This window comes from Gorilla gorilla, chromosome 4 (genome assembly GCF_029281585.2).
Source record: "Gorilla gorilla gorilla isolate KB3781 chromosome 4, NHGRI_mGorGor1-v2.1_pri, whole genome shotgun sequence".
NCBI lineage: Eukaryota > Metazoa > Chordata > Mammalia > Primates > Hominidae > Gorilla > Gorilla gorilla.
The window spans coordinates 24,625,723-24,645,192 of record NC_073228.2 but is presented as its reverse complement, the minus strand read 5'-3'; the positions used below and the strand labels follow the sequence as shown (position 1 = coordinate 24,645,192).

Here is a 19,470-nt window from a genome sequence, read left to right as displayed (position 1 = left end):
AATATTATTTCCTCTATGTCTAAAATGCTCTTCTCCCACACCCTGACCCTGTAGAATTTTTATTCATTTTTTTTAAAGTCACATTTAAATCCGTGATAAGATACCCAATTCCCAGAAAAATCTAGATATACCATGGCTGTATTTAAATAGATTCATTTGCAGAAAGGGATGTACAAAGACATTATTGGTTGAATTACAGTGATGACATTTTGTGTAGTTCTTTAAAAAATAAACATAAAAATATACAAAATATCTACATACATTAAGTATCTCTGAATACAGAAAAAACAGTTCATATCATTTTGAGTTATGTCAACAGAAAATTTACCTTGCCTTCGGTAACCATTCGTAGAGTATCAATTAATCGAAGTTTGATAGGAAGGTCTGTGATTTCCTCAACATAAGTACAGCACTGTTGAACCATTTTGGCAACAGCCTAAAATATTAAAAAACCATTCATAAGTAAAATACATTCCTCACAGAGCGAAAAAATGTATTTTATTGATCAAAGAGCAATGATCGAACTTGGTCTTCCCAAGTAACTCTAGACACCGAAATGTCATAAAGAACATCACATCGAAATCTCACTGATACCTAAAAAGTACCGAGTACCCCGTAACAAGTCAGTAAAGGTCAGGAAAACCTCAGATGCAGAGATGCAGCCAAGCAGGAAAACATGGAAGAAATGGCATCTGACTAGGGGAAGAGAAAGCAGAGGTCCACAGCGGCTTGAAGCCATGACCTGCAGACACTGTGACTGAGGAGGAAAAAGGCAGTGGCAGAGGCAAAAGGTAAAACGGTTCTACCACCCGGGTGGGAGGAAGAGCCACAGTCACCCAAATTCACCTCAATACCATGTGACACTGAGAGCCAGCGACCCTCATGCCTTCAGTTTCCTCACAGGTTATATCAAGGGGCTAGAATACACTCCCTTCAGCACTAACATTCTATGATCCAGGTCACAAATCAGCAAACATTTTCTGTAAATTTTTGCAAATGTTCATAAAGTAGTTATTTTGGACTTTGTGGGCCACACAGTCTCTGTGGCAACTATTCAACTCTGCCTCCTTAAAAACAAATGAGCATGGCTGTGTCCCAATGACTTTATTTATAAAAATAGGAGGCGGGTGGGATTTGGTTTGTGTCCCATCATTTGCCAATGCTTGATCTAGATTTTAAGCAATATATGATAATCACTAACAATCAGGACCATGGGTCAGGCGTGGTGGCTCACACCTATAATCCCAGCACTCTGGGAGGCAGAGATGGGCGGATCACGAGGTCAGGAGATCGACACCAACCTGGCTAACATGGTGAAACCCTGTCTCTACTAAAAATACAAAAAAAATTAACCGGGCGTGGTGGCGAATGCCTGTAGTTCCAGCTACTTGGGAGGCTGAGGCAAGAGAATGGTGTGAACCCGGGAGGCGGAGCTTGCAGTAAGCCAAGATCGCGCCACTGCACTTCAGCCTGGGCGACAGATCGAGACTTGTCTCAAAATAATAATAATAATAATAAAAAATAATAATAATAATTAGGACCATGAGTCATCAAGAAAATGTTAAATTACATTAAGTATATTTTGGTTAAGACAGCAGAAAAGTGAATAGAATATCTTAGAAAGATTTCCATGAAAAACATTTAATGTTTAAGCAGCTCAGGCTAAATGTTTTTGTTGTGGAGGTGGTTTTACTTTATTTTAGATTCAGGGGGTACATGTGGCGGTTTGTTTCATGAATATATTGTATAGTGGTGAGGTATGGGCCTCTAGCGAACCTATCACCCAAACAGTGAACATTGCACCCAATAGGTAATTTTGGATACACAGGTAACCCTCACCTCCTTTCATCCTCCCTGCTTTTGGAGTCCTCAGTGTCTGCTATTTCCATCTTTTTTTTTTTTTTAATTAAAAACATTTTTTTGGCTGGGTACGGTGGCTCATGCCTGTAATCCCAGACTTTGGGAGGCTGAGGCCGGCGGATCACGAGGTCAAGAGATCGAGACCATTCTGGCCAACATGGCAAAACCCAGTCTCTACTAAAAATACAAAAATTAGCCGGGTGTGGTGGTGCATGCCTGTAGTCCCAGCTACTCAGGAGTCTGAGACAGGAGAATTGCTTGAACCCAGTGAGCCAAGATCGTGCCACTGCACTCCAGCCTGGCGACAAGAGCGAGAATCTGTCTCAAAAAAAAAAAAAAAAAAAAAAAATTTTTTTTAAAGAGATGGGGCATCACTTTGTCACCCAGGCTGGAGTGCAGTGGCATGACCACAGCTCACTGCTACCTCAAATTCCTGGGCTCATGTGATCTTCCCACCTCAGCCTCTTGGGCAGCTGGGACTACAGGTATGTGCCACCACACTCAGCTAATTTTTTTAAAGTTTTTTTGTAAAGACAGGGGTCTCACCATCTTCATGCCCATGTGCACCTACTGTTTAACTTCCATTTATCGATGAGAACAAGCAGTATTAAACTTTTAACTATCTGAAACACTGGCTATTTAGAGACCCAGGCATTCTGGAAAGCTATGGTTTTATTGTAAACTATAACTCTTTCAATAAGTTCAAGGCCCTAGGACATGCAGTGTCTCACAAAACATAGGATGCCTGTAAAGTTAATTATAATAATAATTTCTAGAAGAGCACACAACTTGATAATTCTAAAAGCTGTGCAAAAAATACATTAACAGAAATCAGATGGGGTTAAAAACAACAACTACAGTAGTCCCCACTTACGAAGGTTTTGCTTTCCAGTTTGTTAGCCATGGTCAACTGTGGTGTGAAAATATTAAATGGAAAACTCCATGTATAAACAATCTATAAGCTTTAAGCTGCACACCATTCTGAGTAGTGACGAAATCAAATGCAGTCCCTCAAATCACCCTTTGGTCCAGTGTCTCCACACTACCCACCCTAGTCACTCAGTAGCCATCTCAGTCTCATGTGATCCACTGTATCCAGGGCAGTGCTTGTGCTCAAGCAACCCTTATTATACTTCACAATGGCTTCAAAGCCCAAGAGTGGTGATGCTGGCCATTTGCATATGTCAAAGCGAAGCCATAAAGTGCCTCCTTTAAATGAAAAGGTGAAAGTTCTCAACAAGGAAAAAGCATAGTGGATATATGGTTTTGTACTATCTGTGGTTTCTGGTCTCCAGAGAGGATTTTTGGACATATTCCTTATGGACAAAGGGGGACTACTGTACATTAATACGCTAACAATGCAATGGGGAAGCTATTAAAAAAATTCTAATAATAAGTGAACGTCTTGCTCCTCTCTGAAAAAAATGCAAGACATTCAGGAAGTTACAGTTGGAGTGACCCCTTGGGCTCAAGTGACAGACAATGAATAGAAACCATTCATAATAAGCAATCTAGAAAAGGTTATTTCCTTCCTTCCTTTCCTTCCCTTCCTCCTTTCCCCCCCTCCCTCTCTCTCTTTCTTTTGAGACAGTCTCGCTCTGTCGCCCAGGCTAGAGTGCGATCTTGGCTTACTGCAGCCTCCGCCTCCTGGGGTTCAAGCGATTCTCCTGCCTCAGACTTCTGAGTAGCTGGGACTACGTGCGCCACCATGCCTGGCTAATTGTTTTTGTATTTTTAGCAGGGACAGGGTTTCGCCATGTTGCCCAGGTTGGTCTTAAACTCCTGAGCTCAGGAAATCCGCCTGCTCAACCTCCCAAAGTGCTAGGATTACAGGTGTGAGCCACCATGCCCAGCCAAAAAGTTAATTTTCTTAAAGCTACTTTCTAAGTCTGCTTAAGCAAAAAATAAATTTCGTAGGTAAAAAATAATTACGAGAAAAAAGGACTCTGTGGGCCACAGAGACATTTATGTTTCCTAAGAACTTTCCATAGCTATGAAGACATAATATGTTACAGGGAAAGGAGCATGCCTGGCTCCAGTTCTGGCTGTCACTAGCCAGCGGTGAGAGAGACTCAAATTCCTCCCTCTCCAAGAAGCCTTCCCCAATAAATCTAACTCAACATATTTTCTTCCTTCTTTCACATTTCTTTGTACATCTATTACTCTTGTGTCACTTATACATTGCCTAATGTGTAGCAATTTTTAAAAAATCTTAAGACTACTTGTTAAAGATGTGCTATGATTACTTGTGACTTACATACGTTACTAACCAATAGGGTGCCAAGGGCAAGAACTATAGGCTGCATGTCTCTTCACATTCCAAGCACTTTACATAAAAATATGTTTCTCCATTTGGAAATTAACAGGGCCAGGGGCCAGGCACGGTGGCTCATGCCTGTAATCCCAGAACTTTGGCAGACAAGGCAAAGGCAGGAGGACTGCTTAAGCTCACGAATTAGAGGCCTGGTCAACATAGCAGGACTCCGTCTCTACAAAAAGTACAAAAATTAACTGGGTGTGATGGCTTGTGCCTGTAGCACCAGCTACTCGGGAGGCTGATGGGGAGGACTGCTTGAGCCTATGAGATTGAGGCTGCAGTGAGCTATGATTGCACCACTGCACTCTAGCCTGGGCGACAGAGACTGTTTCAAAAAAAAAAAAAAAGGGAAGAAAAAAGCAAGCGTTAAGCAACACCCCCTACTAGCTCTGAGTTTTTATGGCATGAGAAATTAAAGTTTAAGATGTGTGCTTTGAATTGTCCTAATACTACATAAAACATAAATTTTTGTTGATTTCAACCTAGGTTGCCCCAAGATTTCTAATTAAGTAGCCCTTTCAAAATTGTCCCATAGAGAGTAAGTTTCTTAGAAAATAGAGTAAGATGATGGTTTGTCTAATAATTGTCTCTCAAACCACTGAACTGGGCACCAAAAGGCACATTTAAGTAAATTTCATGGCTGGGTGCGGTGGCTCATGCCTGTAATCCCAGCACTTTGAGAAGCTGAGGTGGGTGGATCACTTGAGGTCAGGAGTTCGAGACCAACCTGGGCAACATGGTGAACCCCTGACTCTACTGAAAATACAAAAATTAGCTGGTTGTGGTGGCACATGCCTGTAATCTCAGCTACTTGGGAGGCTCAGGCAGAAGAAGTGCATAAACCTGAGGGGCGGAGGTTGCAGTGAGCAGAGATGGTGCCACTGCACTCCAGCCTGGGCGACACAGCAAGACTCTGTCTCAAATAAATAAATAAATACATAAATTTCACATTTCACATATTTTAGGTTGTCTCAATTAAATTAAATCTATACTAATTCTTCACATCGGCTTGTATATTTTTGGTTTTTTTTTTTTTTTTTTTTTTGGAGACAAGAGTCTCATCCTGTTGCCCAGGCTGCAATGCAATGGCACAATCTCAGCTCACTGCAACCTCTGCCTCCCCAGTCAAGTGATTCTCCTGCCACAGCCTCCCAAGGAGCTGGGATTACAGGCGCCTGCCACCACACTCAGCTAATTTTTGTATTTTTTGTATAGACAGGGTTTCACAGTATTGCCCAGACTAGTCTCGAACTCCTGGGCTCAAGCAATCCGCCCACCTTGGCCTCCCAAAGTGCTGGTATTACAGGTGTGATCCACCGCACTGAGCCAACACTGTCTTTTATATGCATGTAAACTTACCTAAAGAAAAATAAACCAAAATCAATTACAGTAAGTGACTTCTGCAAAAAATAATTTAACCCACTTTAATACTATCCTTATCCTAGAAGCAGTCTAATTAATAAAATCAGGAATTTGTCCAGTAACACTATATATCTATTTTTGGTTCCATTACATCCTCTTTTACAATGCCATTGTCTTTATTATTTAAAGCAAGAAATTAAAACCCAGAAACTACTCAGGAAACAGTATTTAAAAGATGAGATAAAAATGTAAAAAATGAGATCTACTTGTACAGGGGAACATTTAAATATATCTCAAGAAGAATAAGGAAACAGTAAAGAAAAATCCAACTTCACCAAAACACTAAAAGAGAACTTACATAATCTCTAAACAAAATGAGCAAAATAAGTCTCTCTAAAAATGGCCTCAAAAATAAGTTGGAAGCCAGGTGCAGTGGCTCATGCCTGTAATCCCAGCACTTTGGGAGGCTGAGGTGGGAGGATCACTTAAGCCCAGGAGTTCAAGACCAGCCTGGGCAATGTAGCGAGACCCAAGCCCCCATTTCTAAACACACACACACACACACACACACAAGATTAAATGTTTAACAGTACATTCTTTTAGCAGACTTCAGTTTTCTCAGGCAGGCACTCTAAGTGGGGGTTGGGTCAACCTGGAAATGCAGCCTTGAGCTGTCAGAAACAATCTTAGTATTTGTTTAAGTCTACACAGGACAAGGTTAAGGACTTGTCAAGAAGAGGGCTCAGAGAGTTTAGTCAAGGAGAGAAATCTTTGTCAACATGCATAGTTTTTGAATGTCAGTAATACCTCAAAAAGCTGTTTTGCAAAAAAAATCATATATTGGGATAATATAAGAAAATGAAATATTTAGTTACTACTAAAAAAAAATTTTGAAACAGCATAAAAAGATGTGTTTAATAAAAGAGATATGACCAAATAAAATCAGAATATCAGCTTGATAAATTATAACAAAACCATTTAAAATAATAAAAGTGGGGCCAGGCACAGGGACTCATGCCTGTAATTCTAGCATTTTGAGAGGCCAAGACAGAGGGATCACTTGAGCCCAGGAGTTTGAGACCAGCCTGGGTAATACAGTGAGACCTCATCTCTACAAAAAATAAAAAAATTGGCCAGGTGTGGTGGCATGCGCTTACAGTCCCAGCTGCTTGGGGGCTGAGGTGGGAAGACTGCTTGAGCCCGGGAGGTTGAGGCTGCAGTCAGTTGTAATCATACCACTGCACTCCAGCCTGGGTGACAGAGTGAGACCCTGTCTCAAAATAAGTAAATAAATAAGGAAAAAATAAAAGTAGCAATACCAAAATAGAACAAAGCTGTATGAACACTCTAAGTACAACACAATTTTTAAAAATATGCAAACATACAAAGACTAGAAGAAAAAACAGAAAACAGTCATATCATTGTGAGAATGTGGACTGAATTTTAAAACACCCTCTAGGATGTCACAATGTTGACTTAACACATTTTAAACAGACTTATAGAAGAGCTTGTGAAAAGTTCTGAAATACAAATGCTTTTGTGTTTGGAGCAGACATGATCATGAACTCACTTGTTTTAACTGACTCCGCCTTTTGGACAAAAGCATAATATTTTCATTAAGTAAATCCCATTCTTTAGCCTCATAGCACATCTTCACTACTGCAACTAAGATACGGGATGTAGATACCATATCGGAAGCCTGTAAGGGTAAAAATATATTGAAAGTTAATGGAACAATGTTCAATGAAATTAATGGTAACTGAGCTTTCCCCTGTAAACTACTCACAGTACGAGTCTGCTTTTCCAGAGAGAGAAGGGTTTCAATGACTTCTTGAAGTCTTCCTTCCTAAAACAAAAGATGAAAATGAACAATAAAAAAACACACAAAATGCAAATAACTAGTCTAAAATGAAATGGTTTTGACACAGAAAAGGAAAAATCAACAGCCTCTTCTAGAGGAAAAGGACTACCCATAACTAGTTTTGTTTCTCTCCTTTTCATGATAGTGCTTCCTTCTCTAGTGGGTTCCATCAGTCAGTGGTTCCCTACTTGAAGCCCATAAGCTATTTTTAATATTTTTAAATGCCTAAGAGAAACTGAACATATAACAATCATGTAACACCTAAGAAAACATCAAGTCTTTGTTTTGGATTCTAATTTATCAACTCAGTGTGGTAACACCTGTTTATCTTGTTCTTTTTTTTTTTTTTTTTTTTGAGACAGAGTCTCACTCTTTCACCCAGGCTGAAGTGCAGTGGCACCATCTCGGCTCACTGCAACCTCCACCTCCCGGGTTCTAGCGATTCTCATGCCTCAGCCTCCAGAGCAGGTGGGACTACAGGAGTGCCCCACCATGCCCGGCTAATTTTTGTTATTTTTTGTAGAGACGGGCTTTCACCATGTTGGCCAGGCTGGTCTTGAACTCCTGACCTCAAGTGATCATCCCACCTTGGCCTCCCAAAGTGCTGGGATTACAGGCCTGAGCCACTGCATCTGGTGGATCCTGTTCTGATCAGAGATTCTAAGTGGTAGTCACATGTGTCTTTAAATAAAAACAGAGGCCGGGTGCAGTGGCTCATGCCTGTAATGGCAGCATTTTAGGAGGCCGAAGGGGGCAGATATCTTGAACTCAGGAGTTCGAGACCAGGCTGGGCTACATGGCGAAACCTGTCTCTACAAAAAAATACAAAAATTAGCCGGGCATTGTGGTGCATACCTGTAGTCCTAGCTACTCTGGAGGCTGAAGTGGGAGGCTGGCTTGAGCCATGGAGGTGAAGGCTGCAGTAAGCCAAGATCGCACCACTGCACTCTAGCATGGGCGACAGAGTGAGAACCTGTCTCAAAAAAAAAAAAAGTAGGAAAATAAATGATTCCTTTATGAAGTTACCGTCACCCTAACAGATATTTTAAAATACAGAGTTCCAAGGAGAAATAAAAAGAATGCTTGGAGCTAAAAGATAGGAAACTATGGTTTGATTTTTCAATGACTTTAAGAATAAATTAGTAATCATGCTTAACGGAAATGTGTGAGAACACCCACACATGCTATCCTTAAAGTCATGCTCTTGAGCAGATACTGATTCAACTGAAATACAGTTTCTGACAACTTACACTAACCTCTCCACATCTCTAACTCAGATGTAAAAATAAAACATTCTCCCTGGGCTATATATTTAGAGATTGGAACAATAAAACTCAAATAATATAAACATAAATGATAATACACCAGGACTAAAACAAGTTATCCTATTAGGAACCACACATTTTGATAAAACCAAAACCAACATACAGCACAAAAACTGCACTCATTGGCCAGGCATGGTGTCTCACGTACTGTAATCCCAGCACTTTGGGAGGCTGAGGTGGGAGGACACTTGAGCCCAGGAATTCGAGACCAGCATGGAAAATAGGGGCAGATCCTGTCTGTACAAAAAATTTAAAAATTAGCTGGGCACGGTAGCCTGTGCCTGTGGTCCTAGCTACCCAGGAGGCTGAGGTGGGAGAATCACTTGAGTGCAAGAGTTTGAGGCTGCAGTGAGCTAGGAATGTACCACTGCACTCCAGCCTGGGTGACAGAGGGAGACCTGGTCTCTAGATAAAAAATTTAAAAAATGCATTTATTTAACATGCTAATATTAATAACTGTCATGTAAATACCTCTGACAATAAATTGAAATGAGAAGAGTATTGTTTAAAAATTGTTTTTCTAACCAAAAATGAATTTTTTTAATCTTAATAACATTCATGGATGATACGTGAGTACTATCCTTTTCTACTGATGAAAGAAACTTATTAAATAGCTTCTGAATTATGGGCATAAATAATGTTTTGACTTTTTAAAATACTGCTGCCATATTTTTCCAAGATAGCTTTTAAACATGCATGAATCTTCCATGCGGCACAGCATATATACTGCATGGCCCCTGTCTGAACTTATTTTAATTAAATCTGAAATATGTGATTCTTAACATATTTTAACAACGTTTCCTGTTTGGAGAGCCCTAGTTCTCCTTTCTCTGAAAAGTTCTATAGATTTATGTATACAATAAATACTGGCTAAATGTTCATCAGAGGAAAAAAACAATGAACAAATCTATAAATTCTCCAAAGTTGAAGGCTAATAAATCCTAAAAGATGAAAGAATCTTAGAACTAGAAAGACTGCTAGGCATCATTTAATTCAATCACTTCATTTTAGAGATTAAAAAGACTGAGGACTAAACAGCTTAAAATGACTTGCTTAGCCACAAAAGCAATGAGCAGCACTAGATCCGGGGCTCCTGCCTCAAGCTCCAAAGCTCTCTCCACTAGAGTGCAGCGCTTCCCCTACCGTACTAGTTTAAATCTCACCTTTCGCTTTGATCAAAGTCATCGCTATGGTTACTATCTGGCAACAAAATGAAGGGCAAAAATAGTTAAAATGCAAAATACTGTTTAATGACAATCACCCGTCACATTTGCAATTACTATTAGTCACGTGACTGTGATCAATAGAGTGTGGTTTAATATATGGTATTCTAATTCAGAAGCATGGGTATTAAATTGCATCATACATGTGAGAGAATCACACATTGGCCTAAAGCCACAGTCTGGAGTATCAACAAAACATTAAACGTCATTTTCTTACAAAGGCATTTTTGGATAACACTCTCTAAAAATCAGTAGTCACTTAGTACCTCTTCCTTTCATACTCAACCATACTGACTCTACTCTGCAGTTACCCCAAACTATATTCTATTTTGGTGTTTACTGTCTTTCCAATCTCAGTAGAATGCGAACTCTGTAAGAGCAGGGATGCCATGTCTATACTCTTCATCACTGCAGTTCAGTGAGCTGCATCACACCAATCACATGCCACTGCTTCTGCAGACACTATGGTCCATCCGTCCATCCTTGTATCAGTTACTGATGCACATAGCTTACTTCCTAAGTGGTCTACAAGTTCCTTTAGGGCTGGATCCTCGTTTACTTGTCACTTCTCTTTGCACCAACCTCCATATAATATGTGTTGAATGGATTGGCACTCACCTGATCTGTATTCAGTTGATCTCAATGGCTTACAATTCCTGATTCTTACTGTCACAATAAGCAGGATGTGACAAACTATACGGTTGACAATTTAGTGCTATTTGAAGGACACTACCATCATTTCATTTAATACAATTTCCAATTTTCAAATCATCCCCCTTTTTTCTCCCAATCTTCCACATTCTACCCTATGGCTAAACATCCTCCTCCTTTTCCTGTCTATTCACTCAGGTCCTGAAATTCCAACTCCTTGATGCTTCCTTTCAACTCACAGGAACAAATGGTTAGAAAGCTATCCAAAACCAACCTGTTAGAACATGTGACTTCAGTGACTCATTTTTCTCATTAAAATAATCCTTGTAAATGATGTAAGCGACTAATGAGTTTGTTCAACATCAATGTTAAGTGTAAGTTCTGTTTGCACCTCCTTTAATTCCTGAATGAATCCAATCTTTCAATGATTTGTTACACAACCTAAATAAGAAAGAAAAAGGCTAACAAAAAGTCACCACAGCCAGGCATGGTGGCTCACGCCTATAATCCCAACACTTTCGGAGGCCAAGACGGGAGGATCACTTGAGGTCAGGAGTTCAAGACCAGCCTGGTCAACATGGTGAAACCCCATCTCTACTAAAAATACAAAATTTAGCCAGGCGTGGTGGTGAGCACCTGTAATCCCAACTACTTGGGAGGCTGAGGCACAAGAATCGCTTGAACCTGGGAACGGGAGGTTGCAGTGAGCTGAGATCATGCCTCTGCACTCCAGCCTGGGTGAAAGAGCGAAACTCGGTCTAAAAAAAAAGTCACCACAAATGGTTGAAATTTAAAGCCAGTCCAATACTCCCCCTACATAGTCCAACTTTTAAAGTGACCTATTCCTTAAAGGGGTCTCTTTTGTTTAAGCTGTTAACAATGTAAACTGTTTTACATTTCACTTGCTCTTTTTGACATTAACCATAAGAGGCTGCAGGTGACCAAAAGAAATGAAAAGACATTAAGCCAGGTACAGTGGTGTGCACTACCAGCTACTCAGAAAGCTGAAGCAGGAGGATCTCTTAAGCCCAAGAGTTTGAGATCCCCGTATCTAAAAAAAAAAAAAAAAAAAAAGAAGGAAGGAAGGAAGGGCGGGAGGGAGGGAGAGAGGGAGGAAGACATTAACATTTAGGCCTAGTGTTCCATTACTGGAACGCTAAGCTTGTGGGTGTTATTTATATCCTACTGCTCAAGGTCATCGCCAAGATCTGATTTTTCACAAAAAAGATTTTGCAACCTACAGCACAAATGGGTTAAGAGGAAGGAGAATCAAAGGATACATTCAATTTAAGAATGTAAGTAGTCCCCAAATAACCATGTGCCAAATACAACATAATCAAAAAGAGAGAATGAGAAACCCTCAGTATACTAAGAACTGCTAAATACCATATCTTTACAGTTCAGAAAAGGCCCTCCTTAATTTTTAACTCCTGAATACAAGGCGAAGAGATAACCATCATCAAGAACTAGTATCACTTTTACTAACACCCCATCAACCCGACACAGGGTGCTTACACACCAATCACAGAGGCGGTAGAATGGTTAATTTATACAGGCTCTGGCTGGGCGCGGTGGCTCACGCCTGTAATCCCAGCATTCTGGGAGGCTGAGGTGGGTGGATCACAACATCAGGAGTTTGAGACCAGCCTAGCTAGTATGGTGAAACCCTGTCTGTACTAAAAATACAGGCATGGTAGTGCACGCCTGTAGTCCCAGCTACCGGGGACGCTGAGGCAGGAGAATTCCTTGAACCCGGGAGATGGAGGTTGCAGTGAGCCGAGATCGCGCCACTGCACTCCAGCCTGGGCAACAGAGCAAGAGTTCATCTCAAAAAAAAAACCAAAAACAAACAAACAAAAAAAACAAAAAAAACCCACTACAGGCTCTGCAGCCAGACTGCTCGGGTCTAAATCCCAGCTGTACTACCATATTACCTTGGGTAAAACACAAGCTCTCTGACTCTCAATTTTCTCTTCAGCGAAGTGGGCACAATAATTGTACCAATCCACAGGGTTGGTGTAAGATTTAAATCAATACCTATAAAGGCATGCCTGGAACATAGTGTGAGTACATACCATTATCATCATAGCAGCTGAAATTTAATAAAACGTATACAGCAATGAATATTAGTTATTATCATTTGCAACATGGGTGTTAGGACAGACATAAAACTGTACTAGGTGACAACTACAAGTGATTTAAATGATCTACATTTGGCAATTTTACAACCCAACTCTAGAATTTGTCTGCCTTTCTAAGGCTTCTGCTAAATACTGTTTCCCATCTAATACATTATTAACTCTCTATATACAACTTTTTTTTTTTTTTAAGGGATAAGGTCTCACTCTGTTGCCCAGGGTTCAGTGCAGTGATGCGATCATAGCTCACTGCAACCTCGAACTACTGCGCTCAAGCGATCCTCCTGCCTCAGCCTCCAGAGTAGCTGGGACAACAGGTGCGTACCACAACACCTGGCTAATTTTTAAAATTTTTTTGTAGAGACAGCATCTCGTTAGGCTGGCCTCAAACTCCTGGCCTCAAGTGATCTTTCCACCTGGGCCTCCCAAAGTGCTACATACACAATTTTCATCTTCAAATGTCTTTCACATTTAAAATAAAAAATGTCTTAAGGAAATTAAGGACAGAATTGATAATCTCTTAAAGAAGTAGTAGCAAAAAGAACACTATTCTTTTTACCAGGAGATGTGAGTTTGATCTGCCTTGAATAAACCACCTAAGCTGCCTGAAGCTTAAATTTTCTCACAAGTGAAAATAACAAGACGTTCTTCATAGTTTGATGGGCTCAAAATAAAATCAAAAGAATGTATACTAACTGTTCCATACATTCCAATGTAGAAATGCAATGTTAATTTTTTTTTATGTTTGGCAGAATGGTTAGAAAATAATATGAAATGGAAAATAAAAGCAGCCGGGCATGGTGGCTCATGCCTGTAATCCCAGCACTTTGGGAGGCAGAGACAGGTGGATCACCTGAGGCCAGGAGTTTGAGACCATCCTGACCAACATGGTAAAACCCCGTCTCTACTAAAAATACAAAATAAGCTGGACGTAGTAGTGCATGCCGGTAATCCCAGATACTCGGGAGGCTGAGGCACAAGAATCGCTTGAAACTGGGAGGTGGAGGTTGCAGTGAGCCAAGATCGCGCCACTGCACTCCAGCCTGGGCAACAAGAACGAAACTCTGTCTCGAAACAAAAAATAAAAAAGATAAATAAAAAGCAAAACAGAAAAATATGTTTAAAAAAATTAACCAGGAGGGTAGGGTAACCATCTAATTTAAAGTTGAAACTGGCTCGCTATCAAAAAACAAACAAAAAAAAGTATACCCTCCCACAACATATACCTTGTTTTATTCAGCGGCACACTGGCTTAAAAAAAAAATCAAAATTCAAATGTATCTATCTTAACAGGCCCCAACATTTTTTTTTTAAAACACTTCTGTTACCCACTGGACACCTAAAAAGCCATATGGTATTGGAGTTTGCAAGTTTTTCAACAGCCTGGAGCATAACAACAATTATTTAGGAATAAATACTACATAAGATCACCAGAACAACTGTAGCAGTGAAGTCTTTTTTCTTACTGATCTATAAGCTGTTCGAGGGTAAGAGCTTTGTCTAGTAATCTCTGTACTTCTCATAGTGTCTAACACTGACTAGGTCTTGCAAACAGGAGACTGGTATTAACAAAAATTCATAAAAGGAAGATTTGGTTGTCCTTCTCTAGAGCAAATTACTTGTTTCCTCCTTATGGACGCTATCATTCTATTAATTCCAAAGTGGAGGTTCAGGGGCTGACTTTGGCCTGTATGTTTTGTTCTAGCTACATTGTATTGGCTCAAATAGTATTTTAATATGACAGATTAGTATCCAATTTCTAAATATTAAGGTATTTAATGAGAAATTCATCTTCCTGGTTTCTCCCTCAAATTAGCAGCATCGACAATGCTCGGCCTTCATCCCCAATTGGCAAAGATTATCTGAAGGTGAAGATCTGCTGCCTCCTTTTCCTGGGCAGGTGCTCGAAAGTTCAGGTTTTTGGCCAGCCGCGGTGGCTCACGCCTGTAATCCCAGCACTTTGGAAGGCAGAGGTGGGTGGATCACTTTAGGTCAGGAGGTCGCGTGCGACCAGCCTGGCCAACATAGTGAAACCCCGTCTCTACTAAAAGTACAAAAATTAGCCTGGCGTGGTGGCACCTGTAGTCCTAGCTACTCGGGAGGCGGAGGCAGGAGAATCGTTTGAACCCGGGAGGCGGGGGTTGCAGTCAGCCGAGATTGCGCCACTGCACTCCATCCTGGGTGAAAAAATGAAACTCCGTCTCAAAAAAAAAAAAAAAAAAAAGTTCAGGTTTTCACTACAATAGGCTTCTAGGCAGGACAGCATGGTGTGTGAGGGCACCAGCTCCAGAATCTAGAATCGGTCTGCCTGGGTTTGCTTCTTGGCTTCACCACTTTACTAGCTGTATGATCTTGGGGCATGTGATTCAACTTTTTCTAGCCCAAATTTTCTTACCTGTAAAATAAGGATAATAGTAATAGCCATCGCATAGGGCTGAGGTGAGGATCAAATGGCTTAGTGCATGTAAGCACGGTGCCTGACACTGCAGAAACTACTCAACAAATATCAGTTATTGTTATCTGTCTGGCATTGGAGGCGGCTGAGTTTTCCCACCCTTATGTAACTGATGTTTGTTGATGCTATCTGCTAGAAAGCTCTTAATGAATTTGTGGCTCCCCCTCAGCAAGCATACTGAACCTAAGATATACATACGTACCAACTTTATCACCTTTCTCCATCCTTGTTTCTTGGAAAGCCCGTTAAACTCTTATAGTGCCTACTTGTCTTTACTTTTGTAGTTCCGTCTTCAGTAATGACTCCACCCCACCTCAATCTTACTAATTCTTCAAGACCCAATACAAACGTCAGCCTTCCTGTAAAACCTTCCCTTATGGCACCATTAAGAATGCATAGCTTCCTTCTCGGTGTTCCAGTAACACTTTCCCCTTGCATGGCCCTCGCCACCATGCATGACTTGACTAATTCATCACGTACATCAACTCCTAAAGGACAGGGTCCTGTGTTAGTCATCTTCGTACTATCACTTTCCTGCCCCTTCTCCTGGCCAAAGACCAGGCACATAGCCATGATCCATAAACGATGTAACGACATAAATTGATTGAGCAACAGCAACAGAACGAAACTCTCTGATCTAGCCTGAATACTGAAGCGGCCTTAACCCCTGGGAAACTACTAAGGTAAATATCACTTAAACAGCATCCAAGAAACGGCAAAAAGTTAAACGGAGCCCTAAGTCCCACGGAGGGAAGTGACCATCTGTTTTGGGGAGGGTCTGGGAAGCTATAGGCGCTGGCGTACTCCGCAGCCCTGGCCGGGCCGACCTGGGGTCTCCCACTCGTGCAGGCCCAACTAGGGCTGGACAGGCATTGGGGGGTGCACGCTCCAGCCCGCAGGCCCCCTGAGGCCTAAGCAGGCTCCGCGCCGTGACTCAGCCCCTGGCGCCCGCCAACAGCCAGCCGGCCTCTCCTCACCTTGGCTAGCTTCGCACACTCGGGTAGGCGCTGATCCACCGTAGCGCTGTAGTCCACCTCCATCTTGACGATGCGCCCGTCAGCCCGCTCCGAGCCGCCGTCCGCCATGGTCCCCGCCTAAGCGTCCCTTGCTGTCCCCCTGCTTCGGCCACCACTCGTCACCCACACCGGAAGCTGCCCGCGCACCCGCTCAGGCAGCCCATCGGGAGCCCACGCGAAGGACCCCTCGAGGTCCCCGGCGCTGGTTGCCACTCAGGCACTGCCGCGGACAGCCTGGGGGTGGGGCTTGAGGCGCGCGGGGCGGGACTCGCCACTCCAGCCTGCAGCGTCAGGTTTTGTCTCTGGGAACATCAGACTTTTTATCTAAAATTTGCGATGAAAAAAGCGAGTGTAATAGAACAGACCATCTCGTATATCCCTACACCCCTGCTTCGAAATATGATTTCTCAGGACCGTGGCCAGTCGCTTTTCTTGGATCTCGGTTTTCTCATCTCTACATCAGGAGGCTAAAATAAACCTTAAAATAGAAAATTCTAAGGTTTTATCTACTTGAGAATCTTGGTGGCTTACTCTGTGGGATCTCTGAAAGCTCCTAAGAGAAGATATGGCAGCAGCTCAGTCATTTAATAAGCAAAGTGGTTTTTCTCTTTGTTTTCATTTTCACTGTAATCCACTAAGTTGGTAAAAAGAAAAGTTAAAAAGACTTATTTGTTATCCCTATAGGATTTTCGTGAGCATCAAACTAGATGACATGTGAGACAATTTCAATTCTTAAGGGCCTTACACGTTTTATGTGTTATCATTCATACCATGCTGGTCCCTAGAAAATAGCTTGAGATCTTAAAAAAGCTTAGGATCCTTGAAAATGGGAATGAGGCCGGGCGCGGTGGCTCACGCCTGTAATCCCAGCCCTTTGGGAGGCTGAGGCGGGCGGATCATGAGGTCAGGAGATCGAGACCATCGTGGCTAACACGGTGAAACCCCGTCTCTACTAAAAATACAAAAAATTAGCCAGGCGTGGTGGCGGGCGCCTGTAGTCCCCAGCTACTCGGGAGGCTGAGGCAGGAGAATGGCGTGAACCCGGGAGGCGAAGCTTGCAGTGAGCCGGCGAGATTGCGCCACTGCACTCCAGCCTGGGCGACAGAGCAAGACTCCGTCTCAAAAAAAAAAAAAAAAGAAAAAGAAAAGTAAAGAAAATGGGAATGAGGTTGTGTTTGGTGTGGGCATATGGTCAATAGCAGCCTGGAAAGCAAACAGGAAAACGGGAGATCTTGGAGTGGTTTATCTGTTATGTTAGTGGTTCTCAATTTAATTAGTGCCGACATGGCTTTATAGATGCTGAATAGATCTCTTTGTTTGTTTTAACTGCAATGAAAATCAGGGAAAATATAAATCATCTACAAGGAAAATAAGACAATATCTCAGCTATAATCTGTAATGTAGAGGAGAAACAAATTTTACCTTTTTTTATTTTTGTAGAGATAGCAGCTATACTACGTAGCCCAGGCTGGTCTCAAACACCTGGCCTCAAGCAGTCCTCTCACCTTGGCCTCCTAAAGTGCTGAGATTACAGGTGTGAGCCACTGTGCCCAACCAAGAAACAAATTTTAAAATAGCAAAATAATATATATTTCAAGAGATAAAGGCTAAAACATGTCTACAGTGGAAAATACAAGGAAGTAGTTATTTGCTTGCACCCATACACAATAACTATAAATGTAAAAGCTGCAACTGCAACAGGTGTGTTCTCTTGGTTCCTGAAGCATGGTAAGGGCCTATTGTTGGTGACATTTTCCAAAATGGTGAGCAACAAGCCACTTCTTGGTAAAGCTCCTATTTTTATTTTTTTTTTATTTTATAGTCCATCAGATGGGTCTTATGGCTCATGCCTATAATCCCAGCACTTCGGGATGCTGAGGTGGGTGGATCACTTGAGGCCAGTAGTTCAAGACCAGCCTGACCAACATGGCGAAACCCCATCTGTACTAAAAATGCAAAAATTAGGCAGTCGTCATGGCACGCACCTGTAATCCCAGCTTCTCGGGAGGCTGAGGCAGGAGAATTGCTTGAACCCGGGAGGTGGAGGTTGCAGTAAGCCAAGATTGCACCACTGCACTCCAACCTGGGTGACAGACGAGACCCTGTCTCAAAATAAATAAATAAATAAACAAACAAACTTTATAATCCATGACACGCTGAAATAAAGTTCTGACTATATCAACATATAATCTTCCATTGTTTTTCTCATGGAAGAATTCTTAGAAATTTTAGTTGATGTTAAAAGTGAAAGAAAAGTAGCTTGTCATAAGTAAAATTGACTTAGAGTCTAGGCCTCAGACACAGAAGAAAGTGTCTGGTAGGACATTCAAAAGTCTGATGGAATGTGGGACAATATTTTATTGTGTGGGCTTGTTGCCTGGCAGGCTGTTTAGCATTGCAATTACATGCTGGTGTCTCCCTCTTCCCTCTGTGATTGTCACAACCCAAATTCCTCTACAAGCTTCTAAAACACACTCTAGAGGCTGGTACTGTTGAGACACACTAGGCTAAGATGCCTTTTCACTACATATTCTGTGTGACATTGGTTTGATGAGAGTAGACAACAGGATCTGGAAGTGTAAATTTATTTTTTGTTAAAAAAAATCTTTTTGGAGACATAGTCTTGTTCTGTTGTCCAAGCTGGAGTACAGTGGCAAGATCAGGGCTCACTGCAGCCCTGACGGCCTAAGCTCAGGTCATTCTTCTGCCTCAGCCTCCCACGTAGCTGAGACTACTCAGCTATTGGTTTTTGTTTGTTTGTTTGTTTTTTGAGACGGAGTCACGCTCTGCCACCCAGGCTGGAGTACAGCGGTGCGATCTCGGCTCACTGCAACATTTGCCTCCTGGGTTCAAGTGATTCCCCTGCCTCAGCCTCCTAAGTAGCTGGGACTACAGGCGTGCACCACCACACCTAATCAATTTTTGTATTTTTGGTAGAGACTGGGTTTCACCATGTTGGCCAGGCTGGTCTCAAACTCCTGACCTCAAGTGATCCGCCTGCCTTGGCCTTCCAAAATGCTGGGATTACAGGTCTGAGCCACTGTGCCCGGCCCTCAGCTATTGTTTTATTATTTATTTATTTATTTATTTATTTTTGGCAGAGATGGGGGAGGTCTCACTGTGTTGCCCAGGCGAGTCTTGAACTCCTGGCCTCAAGCGAGCCTCCTGCCTCTTCAAAAGTGCTGGGATTACAAGCATGAGCCACAGCGCCCAGCTGAAGGTCTAAATTTAGAGTGAAGAGTTTGAGAAGACGAAAAGTAAC

General features: G+C 41.9%; 1 protein-coding gene across 2 annotated transcripts in view; it reads right to left on the bottom strand.

Moving 5' to 3' along the window:
* Positions 1 to 16,450, bottom strand: part of PSMD12 (proteasome 26S subunit, non-ATPase 12) — a 28,398-nt gene extending 11,948 nt beyond the window's left edge. Inside the window, exons 1-4 of one of the 2 annotated variants that reach the window (XM_004041118.5) lie at positions 16,170 to 16,450; positions 7,326 to 7,385; positions 7,110 to 7,238; positions 329 to 436 (exon numbers count right to left, since the gene is read on the bottom strand). In XM_004041118.5, the coding sequence (XP_004041166.1) occupies positions 329 to 436; positions 7,110 to 7,238; positions 7,326 to 7,385; positions 16,170 to 16,277 (405 nt within the window). In that variant the 5' untranslated portion in view covers positions 16,278 to 16,450. Of the gene's footprint in view, positions 1 to 328; positions 437 to 2,734; positions 2,860 to 7,109; positions 7,239 to 7,325; positions 7,386 to 16,169 lie in introns of those variants that run through there. The other variant, XM_063706164.1, reaches the window with a different exon arrangement.
* Positions 16,451 to 19,470: the final 3,020 nt, after the last annotated feature.